The sequence below is a fragment of the Rhinolophus sinicus genome, linkage group LG01 (assembly GCF_036562045.2).
Source record: "Rhinolophus sinicus isolate RSC01 linkage group LG01, ASM3656204v1, whole genome shotgun sequence".
NCBI lineage: Eukaryota > Metazoa > Chordata > Mammalia > Chiroptera > Rhinolophidae > Rhinolophus > Rhinolophus sinicus.
This window is the reverse complement of record NC_133751.1, coordinates 111,802,741-111,813,456: the sequence shown is the minus strand read 5'-3', so window position 1 is coordinate 111,813,456 and position 10,716 is coordinate 111,802,741. Positions and strand designations below refer to the sequence as shown.

Genomic DNA, 10,716 nt, shown 5'->3' with positions numbered 1-10,716 from the left:
TGTGGTATATATACACAATGGAATACTACTCCTCTATAAAAAAAGATGAAATAGTGCCATTTGCAATAAAATGGGTGGATCTTGAGATTATTATGCTAAGTGAAATAAGTCACACAGAAAAACTTGAGAACAATTTGATTTCAATGATATGTGAGATATAAAATAGAAGCAACAAAGGAACAAAACAAACAAACTCATAGACACAGACAATAGTTTAGTGGTTCCCACAGGGTATGGTGGGGAGAAGATGGTAGATGAGAATAATCGGGGTCAAATATATTGTAATGGAAGAACTGACTTTCGGTGGTGAACATACAATGTGATAGATATATAGATACTGAAACCTATGTAATTTTACTAACCATTGTCACCCCAATAAATCTTAATTAAAAAAAAGTTAAACCTAGTTTCTACTATACAATCTAGCAATTCACTCCTTTATATTTACTCAAGTGATTTGAAAACTTATGTTCCCACAAAAGCCTGCACAAAATGTTTATAGTTGTATTCACAGATGCAAACAGTTGGAAGCAACTAAGTGTCCTTCAATAGATGAGTGAATAAACAAATTGTGTACATCCATACAATAGAATATTATCCATTGATAAAAAATGATCTAGTATCAAGCTACAAAAAGACACGAAGAAAACTTAAATGCATATTTTAAGTGAAAGAAGCCAGTCTAAAAGGGCTACTTACTATATACCACTCTAACTATATGACATTACAGAAAAAGTAAAATTATTGAGACAGTAAAAAGATGAGTAACTAACAGGAGTTCAGGATGGGAAAGCAAGTGGGTAGTGGATGAACAGACAGAGCGTAGGAGATTGTTAGGGCATGAATCTACTCTGTATGATAATGGAATGCTGGACATTACATCATTTACCTATGTATTAGGTAAAACCCATACAACAGTACAGCACAAAGAGTGACTGCTAATTTAAACTAGTTTTGACTTTAATTAGTAATCTTAAAATTCCTTAATTATACAAAATATTCCACATTAAACTAAGATGGTAATAACAGCAGAAACTGTGTGTGGGGTGATGAGAGGGGCTATTGGGAACTCTTTATGTTTTCTGCTCAATTATTCTGTAAACTTAAAACTGCTCTAGGGCCGGCCTGCTGGCTCAGGCGGTTAGAGCTCCATGCTCCTAACTCCGAAAGCTGCCGGTTCGATTCCCACATGGGCCAGTGGGCTCTTAAACACAAGGTTGCCAGTTCAATTCCTCAAGTCCCGCAAGGGATGGTGGGCTGTGCCCCCTGCAACCAGCAATGGCAACTGGACCTGGAGCTGAGCTGCGCCCTCCACAATTAAGACTGAAAGGACAACAACTTGAAGCTGAACGGCACCCTCCACAACTAAGATTGAAAGGACAATAACTTGACTTGGGGGGGAAAAAAAGTCCTGGAAGTACACACTGTTCCCCAATAAAGTCTTAAAAAAAAAAAACTGCTCTAAAAATGTCTACTGGAAAGAAAAATTATGTTATTGTGTCCATATATCTCTAATTTGATGTGTGCACACATTAAGTTTCAAGGAAGGTTTACCTGTGGTAATGCAAAGTTGATACAATGATAATTTCCTTATTTGGGTTGTATATGTTTTCATGTATTACTTGTTATTTGACTATTGCCTCCCTACCACCACCCTGCTGGTCACAGATGTTAGTTACTCATTTATGTTGATGCTGGCTCCATTTTGTAGTATCTGTTGTATTACACAGGTGTGAAAGACATAGTGGAGTGTATCTTTACTTTTCTTGTCAGCTTGATTTTAAAAGTTACATTTCTGGAGGGTCATTAAACTCTCTAACCTCCCACCATCCCTCCACATTCTAAGTCATTTCCTGTGTATTAAAAAGAAATTCAAACATTCCGAATAATAGAAATAGTAAAATAAGCATCATACACACATATTACCTAGATTTAACGATTCTTAACCTGTTGTCATATTTGCTTTCCCTGTTTTTGCTTAATTTTTAAAAACTGAATTATAAACACATGATTTCATAATTGTAAAAATATCAGTATATCTCTTTAAAAAAAATAACAGTTTCCTACATCGTCCAAATATTATCGCACTTTCCAAGGGAATGGTTAATTTTCCTTAATATTTCTAGTATCTAGTCCATACTCATGCTTCCCCAACTGTCTCTTGCAGCTGTTGTTTTTCCAACAAGGATATGATCGAGGACCACGATTTACAACGTGTATTAGGTCCTAAAGTTAAAGTCTAGCCCCAAACCTCTGCAGATCCTGGAAAATTTTCCAGGGTTCAGGTCCAATTGTCACGACCTCCAACTGGCCAATGAATCGGAAACGCTTCGGAAGTTACTTCCTGCGGTCTCAACGTTTCATGGGAAATGTAGTCCTCAAAAATGTGGGTCCGCCGCGCAGCCCTCTGGGAATGGGTCTTCGGCTCTTGCTCTGCGCATGTGAGTTTCGTAACGCTTCCTCCCATCCGCTCTCTCGGCTTCGGAAACGGTCCGTCTCAGCGTCGCTGGGATTTTTCCAGGAGCCGAAGCTGCGAACCCGGGGGTGAGAGCACTGGGCCCCTGCGGTCAGGTCGGCTGGTGTCTGGGTCACGGGAGGGGCAATCCCGGGGACCTCCAGTGTGTCCTCCCCTCCCCCTGCCCCGTGTGCGTGCGGGGTGGGCCCGGGCGGACCCGGCGGCGCAGTGGGGCTGAGCCCCGGTCAGGAGAAGGTGCTCGGTGCGGCGGGTGTGGGGGCTGCAGACGGCGGGAGGGGAATGCACCTTTATGACGTTCACATTAAACTTGAGGCTACTAATAGGGCATCGCATTGTGACTCTGAGAATTAGATAAGGTGTGATGTGCAATAAATACATTTTGTCAAATGCTTGTAATCACTGTGTAAAGTGCTACCAAAAGACACTTTGTTCCCTTCGTTTGTTTCATTTAACCGTCACAACAAGCCTACTTGTCAGTATAAACATGCCGTTTCCCACAGTGAAAGGACTTTCATGGGGTGAAATGATGTACCCCGAGGGCACAAGCTGGTAGGTGAGAGAGGTAGGACCAAAATACAGATTTTAACTACCCATCTCTTGCTCTTCCTAATATCCTCCCTGCCCCAAACCCAGAGCTCCAACCTTTGGAGCACTTAGCAGAGTAGCCTGTCCTCAAATTCCCAGAGACATCATTGTGAAGTAAATGCGGACAGAATCTTGCCACGTGGTAAACATATCCTGGGATGTGTGGGTTTTCTCCAGAGCCCCTGGGTGGGACTGTGAGGCTCTCGTGCCTTCCTGCACTGTCCAGGCTGCCTCCATCCTCAGAGGCCCAGTCTGACAAACCAGTGCAGTGCTGGCCGGTAGCAAGGTAATGCAAATGTAATATAAAAATATAATTTAGAAATGTTCAGTAACAAACAGTACAAAGAAGAGATGAAGCTGATTTTACTGATTCACTTAATGCAGTGCATTCAAAGTACTATTTTGACTCGTGGCACTAGCCACACTTCCGGTGGAGCAGCTGCGTGCAGGGAATGGGTACAGTGCTGCACAGTCCAGTTTTCGCGAATTCCAAAAGGGTCAGGTTTAGGTGTTAGATGAAGGTTTTAAATGAAGTGAGTTTGTTTCTCAGGCTCAGGTCCCAGCCCCTCTGGAGCAAAGTAACTCTTTTAAGTCAGGAAGAGGGAGGTGCCCCAGGAATAACTGCCCCTTGGGGGAACAGCTGTGCTGACAGACTTCTCACCAGAGCTGTAGAGTAGAGGCAGAAGTGTCTAGAAGGAGTAGATCCTGATTTGCTCCACCAGAAGCAGTTCTTGATACCCGGGGAAGCCTGAGTGAGACTTGGGGTGTCACCACACCCAGAAGCCATCACAGACTGTGACGGTGGATACTGTGGACCAACTTGCAGAAGGTGGTACGTGGGGTTGAGAGGGATGGGTGTCTGCCAGGTGCACAGGAAAGGTCACCTGACTGGATGGCTGGTGAGGACTGATGTCCAGGGAAGGTGTAAGCAGCCAATGCTGACGAAATCCTAAACAGCACCTTATTTCCTTTGTTCTGTCCTCACGCTCTCTGAGCTGCTCTCACACCATGTCCGTCACCTCATGTGGTATCTAGAGTTATGCTGATGTTCCCTCTTTCCTGAACATGGACTTAACAGGATGAGACTAGAAGAAAGTTTTTCTGTTTTGGACATTTAGGGGAGCCCCAAAATATTCGGCTTGAAGTGAATGATTTTCGTAGTCACCCCGGGCAGAACCCAGCCAGCAGCACAGGGCTGTTTACTCTCACAGGTAAGTTCCATAAACATCTTACCAACAGATGTTTTTTAGAAACCGCAACCAATTTAGAACAAAAAAGTTAAGCAGTATACTTCTTGCATAAAGTATCCCACCTTATTTCAGTTTTCTGGGAGAAACTCTTAAGGTGTAAAGACAGTAAGAACTCGATGAACAATCCAGCCAGAGTCATGTTTTGACATTAGTTTTAATGAAGGAAGGGGGATCTCTGGCAGACCTGAATTTGTTTAACCAATTCTCTGTTTTACTTACATTTTCTTTTTTCAATTAGTCAGAAAGGGACATCAATTGTGAATTCCTTGACAAAAGGCAGTTGACCTCCCTCGGTGAAAATGCAAGGTGAAGCCCACGTGCTCATATCAGAGATGCACGTGAGCAGGTGGTGCTGCTTCTTCCTGTTCCTTCTCCAGAATGTCAGAGGGACGTGCTCCCGCACGGAGGCTTTTCCTCCAGGTGGTGTTAGGAGATTTGTAGGCAGGTGAATATAGGAGTTGTAAGGAAGACCATGTTTCTCATGACCCCATTTCTCTTTCCTCCTCCCCAGTGGAACCTTCAAGTATTTCACCTTTTCCAAGAGCAGCAAAAAATGAACATGGTTCAGGTGAGTTCAGTTCTTTTTTTTTTTTTTTTTTAATTAAATTTATTGGGGTGACAATTGTTAGTAAAATTACATAGATTTCAGGTGTACAATTCTGTATTACATCATCTATAAATCCCATTGTATGTTCATCACCCAGAGTCAGTTCTTCCATCACCATATATTCGATCCCCCTTACCCTCACCTCCCCCCCCACCCCCCTTACCCTCTGGCCAGGTGAGTTCAGTTCTTAATACCCTTTTTATTTCACAATGCAAATTAAAAAGTTGCAAGTGTCTGTATGTTGACATGGAAAAGTAGAAATAGAAATGGATCATGTAGTCAGAGAATTTGTAGAAATAGAGATGAACAGCAAAGCAAAGTGGCATGTTGATAGATGCAGATTCTGTAATCCTACAAATTTACTAAATTGGAGCTCCAAATTTATTTGTGAGACTTTTCATGTCCATATCAATGTCAGAAAATACTTCTTTAAAGGCTGACATTGGTGAGAAGATAAAGGAAACTCTTTCCTTATGGAATGTATGGACAGTGGAAGATAAAAAATCTTTGTTGATTTCAAGTTGGTGATTTACTTAACAGCCTTCCAGTAATAACCCTAAAATTATGTAGAAATTTGCCTCTACTTGTTCTACAATAAAAATAGAAGACTTAATGATAAATATATACTCTGTCAATACTATTTTTCAGAAACCCAAACATAGGTTGAGTTAAGATATTTACCTCATGAATCAACTGCATATACTTGAAATTACCCTGCATAAATATTTCGAGTACATATGATATTCAGGTTGCTCGGCAGACAGTTTAAAATTCTGTTCTCTTTCAAATAGTTCATCATTTCCCGTTGATACTTCAAGTCTCTGCATGATGCCTTGGTTTCTCTCCCCACTTGCCTGTGATCTTGTGATCAGAGATTTGATTATAATCAAATCCATTGGACCTTGTCTAATCTTTTCCTTACCTGACTTCTCTGTATCACGTGCCTCTACTTCTCTTTTCCTTCTGGAAAGTTTCTCTGTTAGTGTCTGTGGCACCCTCCACTGGCACTGCCCTCCCCCTGCTGCTATGTTCATGGAGTCATCTTCTCTTCCTTTTCCTTTCACACGGCTCACCCCCGGTTTCCATCCTTGGCCCTTCAATCTTTTCTATTGTCCTGTATGGATTTCATTCTCTCATTTTTTTAAAACATCTTTATTGAGATTCAATCCACATACCTTGCTAGTCACCCATTTAAAATGTAAAATTCAATGATTTTTAAAAGTGTACCCACATATATGCACAAACATAACTACAGTTAATGTAGAGCATTTTCATCACCTTAAAACAACTGTAAATTTAACTGTACTTTCCCATCATCCCATTTCCCCTCCTAAGCCCCAAACAAAAACTAATTTACTTTCTGTCTCTATAGATTTGCTGAAGTACTGTCTATATTATTTCATGTAGGGCAGTTTTGCCTTTGACAAATTGTGTTTTTATTTCGGAAGTTTTTAATTTTTACATTTTTGCTGCGTATAGAATTCTTGGTTGACAAGAATTCTTGCTCTGTAGCAGTTGAAGTCTCCTTCAGCACTTTGAATAGGTCATCTCACTGCCTCCTGTCATCCATGGTTTCTGTTTAGACATCAGCTGTTACTGCTGTTATACATGATGAGTCACTATTTCTTGGTGCTTTTAAAATTGTTTGCCTTTTTGACAGGTACATTATGTTTGGAGATGTGGCTCTCTTACTTCAAGTTTATGTTACTTGAAGTTTCTTGTGTTTCTTGGATGTGTAGTTTAATGTTTTTCATCAAATTTGGAGACTTCTTTGCCATTATTTCTTTCCATAGTTTTTCAATCTACCAGGTGTGCCAAAAAAATTTATACATGTGACTTGTATTCATCTTTTGTTACTGGTACATATAGAGTTACAGTTTTAATACAGTTTCTTCCTTCTTAAAATGTGTATACATTTTTTTGGCACCCTCTGTTTTTCTCCTCTCTGTCTGGGATTGTCATTATGCATATATTTGTAAACTTGATGTTATCCTGTACTTATTTTCCATCATTGTTTTTTCTTTCTGTTTCCCACACTGCATAATTTCAATGGACATATTGTACAGTTTGTTCATTCTTTCACCTGCTCAAATACACCTCTAGTGAAAGTTTGTGTTTTTTTCCAGTTATTGTACTTTTCAACTCTTGAGTATTTAGTTCCTTTTTAAACTGTATATCTCTTTATTCATGCTCTCTATTTAGTGAAATATTATTCTCATATTTGCCTTTAGTCCTTTGATATTCTTTCCTCGAGATCTACTTCTTTCTCCATATTTAAAACAGCTGATTTAAAGTCATTGCCTAGTAAGTCCAACATCTTTCTCAGGAGCAGTTTGTATTGATAACACTTTTTCATGCATGTGGGTCTTGCTTTCTTGTTTTTTTCAACTTGCTTAGCCGCTTTTGTTGATAATTGGACATTTTAAATAAAATAACATGGCAACTTTAGACATCAGAATTTCTATTTTCCAAAGGGGTCACTCTTGAAATGTATTTATTTAGTGATGTTTCTGAACTAATTCCATGAGCCTCTATTTGTTGTGCTCTGTAGCAGTTGAAGTCTCTTCAGAAATTTCCCTCAATGCCTGGAATCAGTACGTGTCCCAGTCTTTGCTCTGTGCATGTCAGGCATTCCTTCAGCGGTCAGTCAGGCAGTTCACAAGTCTGCAGTAACCTTCACTTCCTTCTTATGCCAAAGCTCATGGTCACCTAGAGGTGACAGCTTAGGGCCATCGCTCGTGTTTCCTGAGCGTGGTCTGAGCCCTGGGTACATGCACAGCTCTATTCTTCTATGTAGCCTTCTAGATTCTCACAAATAGATCAGATCTTTATTAACATCATTCCCCAGCATTTCTTTTTAAGCTTCTTGATTATGCCATTGTTTGCCCCTGCTGTTACCAGCACCTCAGGTAGCTCCTAAGTTAAACAAATGCCTTTAAATGTTTTGACAAATGCTTCTGAGAGAAGTCTTTTCACACATACTAAGTAACACTCAGGTTACACACTCCAAGTTAGCTCAAATAACGACATCCTTGTTAAGTAGGATCTTTCAGAGAACCAGGAACAGGCGAAATTATGCCAGTTTTCTGGGAATGAGGCTGTGATGGAACCTGAACGCAGTGCTGCCCTGCCTGTAGTTGCCAGGCTGTTGGCTGCAGACCGTTGGTTCTCAAACTACCGCAGAGTTGAAGAGGGAGAGTGATGGGAACTGGGTAAATTAAAAGGATGTAGTATCACTGTTTGTAGTATGAGTCAGCCTTTTTCTTGCATATTTCCACAGATTGCCTATGTTAACTTCTATATATTTTTTCAGTTTTTTTCATTGTTTTTGTAGAGGAGAGAATTTTCTGGGACCCCTACTTCAGCATTTTCATCTCCATCACTTACTAGCTTAACTTCTTTTAATCCAGGTGATTTTTATTAAGCCAGATATAAAAGAAATTGGCAAAAATAAAAGAAGAATAATATTCCTTTTCTCACAGATTTTTAGTTTTGGAAAATATAGTTAAATTTTCTTTATTTTTTTTTGGATCAAAGTAAATTAGATGAGATGAGTTCCTGTTCTTTTGTTCATTTGTTTTAGTTCCCCGCTACTAGCACTGAGCTACAAAGAGAGAAGGTATTCACTCAGTAATACTGAAGACATTAATGAACATATAATTGGATACATAACACTAGAAAAAAGCACTTCTTTCTGTCCTCTTATTTCTTAATCTGCTTTTTATTTTTTTGTTGTGATAAGAACACTTGACTTGAGATCTGTTCTCTTACAAATTTTTACATGTCCAATTCACTATTGTTAACTAGTGGCACAAGATTGTACAGCATTTCTCTAGAAATTAATATTTTTCTCAAGTGAAAATTTATATCCATTGAACAGCAACTCCCCACATCTCCCTTCTCCAAGCTCCTTTGAAGTGTGTTGTGGAAAGTTTCCCTTTCTCAGTTTCCAAGACTCTGACCTCTCACGGTTCTGTTATGACCTTTTAGAAAAGTTCTTCTCTGGCTTTGTGAGCTGTACGTTTTCTGCCCGCCTCTTTAATATCCACAGTCCCTCCAACGCTGGTTTTGGTACTTTGCTTTCCGCCATCCCAGTGTGCTCAAGGTGCTGTCTGATGGCCTCTGATACCTTCAGTTACCACCCAAAGCGCTCCTAACTCCTTAATGCTTGTCTTCATCCTGGACCCCCCTCTGTGTTCTACACCCGTGTGTGTGCTAGTTTAAGGGACAGTTCCAGCTTCATGTTCCACAGACGTTCGGGAGCAACAAGACCAGATCTGTCTCACTGAAAATCTACCACTGTTTTTTCATTTTATGGCCCCATATCAGTCTTTGCCCCCAGCATTGAAGAAGCTGCTCTTGTTGCTTGACTGGGTAGCTGTATAAGAAAGTAGTTACCACATTGGGTGCTGCCTCTGCTCTGTGATTTCATCCCTACCTTATATCCACTGCTGTTACTTCACTGTACACAGTTGTCTTATACAGGTTCTGTGATTCCAAGGCCTTGGTAAGTTGTGCTTTGCTCTTCATAAGCTCTAGATTTATATATCATACATTCATTTAGACAGAAGTTCAGGCAGGTATGTTATCTCTATAGCTTCCATGTGTCTCATGGCTCTGATCATTGATGGCAGTGGTGTCCATGGAGGGATTGAATGTCCTAGAATTCTCTAGGACAGTCTCTTGAGATGTAGAAGAATTGCAGGACTTCTCTTTGTACTGAATTTTTTTTGTCTTAAAAATCTATAGTTCATAAATGTATATGTTAAGTATGTTACATTAAAAAGCTTTTTAGCTAATTGAGTAACTCCAAAGATCAAGACAAATTACGTCAAAAATCGACATTCTTTGTATGTATTGGTTTAGAGCCTTAAGTGTAAACAGGAAAATAGTAATTCTCAAAGGTATTTTCACTGTCATCTAAATTCTGACCTTTCAAACAAAATGTTATCACAGGGATCACTGTCATTCGAAGACGTGACTGTGGAATTCACCCAGGAGGAGTGGCCGTACCTGGGCCCTGCTCAGAGGGCCCTCTACAGAGATGTGATGCTGGAGAACTACAGCCACCTGGTCTCCGTGGGTGAGCAGACCTTACCCCCTGACTCCCTCTACAATACAATTCCTTTTTTAAAATTATCAATCACATTCACACTTTATGGAGAATAGTGTTATTCAGGCTTTTGAGTAACAGGCCCAGGTAACTGAAACCTTTAGAGAAACAAACATCGTTTGTATCATTACTTTCCCATTGAAGGCAGCAAATTGCTGCTTTTATTTTGCTGTTGCTGCTGCATCTTTCTCCATAGTCAGAAACTAGAAACCCACTGGATCTTGCCTAAATATATCCTCAATTGTTACGTTCACAGGGTATTGCATTACCAAACCCCAGGTGATCTTCAAGTTGGAGCAAGGGGAAGAGCTGTGGTCCTTAGAGGAAGAATTCCTAATCCAGAGGTACCCAGGTGAGTGACCACAGGCAGAAGGATTCTCCAGGGGTAGTTAGGCCTTAGAGGGAACACTTCTGACAGTTGTTTTTCTTTTTAAACAACTTTGACATGTAATTCATGTATCACACAATTCACCCATTTAAGGTGTACAGTTCACTGGCTTTTAATATATTCATAGATTATATGTAAATATCACTACAGTCAATTTTCTCCATCTCAGAGAAACCCCATACCCTTTAGCTGTCATCGCCCTATGTCCTGTCCCCTGCAGCCCTAGCAACCATTGATCTTTCTGTCTCTAGATTTGGCTACTCTGGACATTTCATATAAATGGAATTAGATGTGTTT

The 10,716-nt window shown here is 40.2% G+C and overlaps 1 protein-coding gene across 6 annotated transcripts in view; it reads left to right on the top strand.

Annotated features, from left to right (window-relative positions):
- The first annotated feature begins 2,411 nt into the window (after positions 1-2,411).
- Positions 2,412-10,716, top strand: part of LOC109438110 (uncharacterized) — a 33,347-nt gene continuing 25,042 nt past the window's right edge. Inside the window, exons 1-5 of one of the 6 annotated variants that reach the window (XM_019717719.2) lie at positions 2,412-2,544; positions 4,180-4,272; positions 4,823-4,879; positions 9,875-10,001; positions 10,288-10,383. In XM_019717719.2, the coding sequence (XP_019573278.1) occupies positions 4,210-4,272; positions 4,823-4,879; positions 9,875-10,001; positions 10,288-10,383 (343 nt within the window). In that variant the 5' untranslated portion in view covers positions 2,412-2,544; positions 4,180-4,209. The other 5 variants (XM_019717720.2, XM_074334836.1, XM_019717723.2 and 2 more) reach the window with 5 other exon arrangements.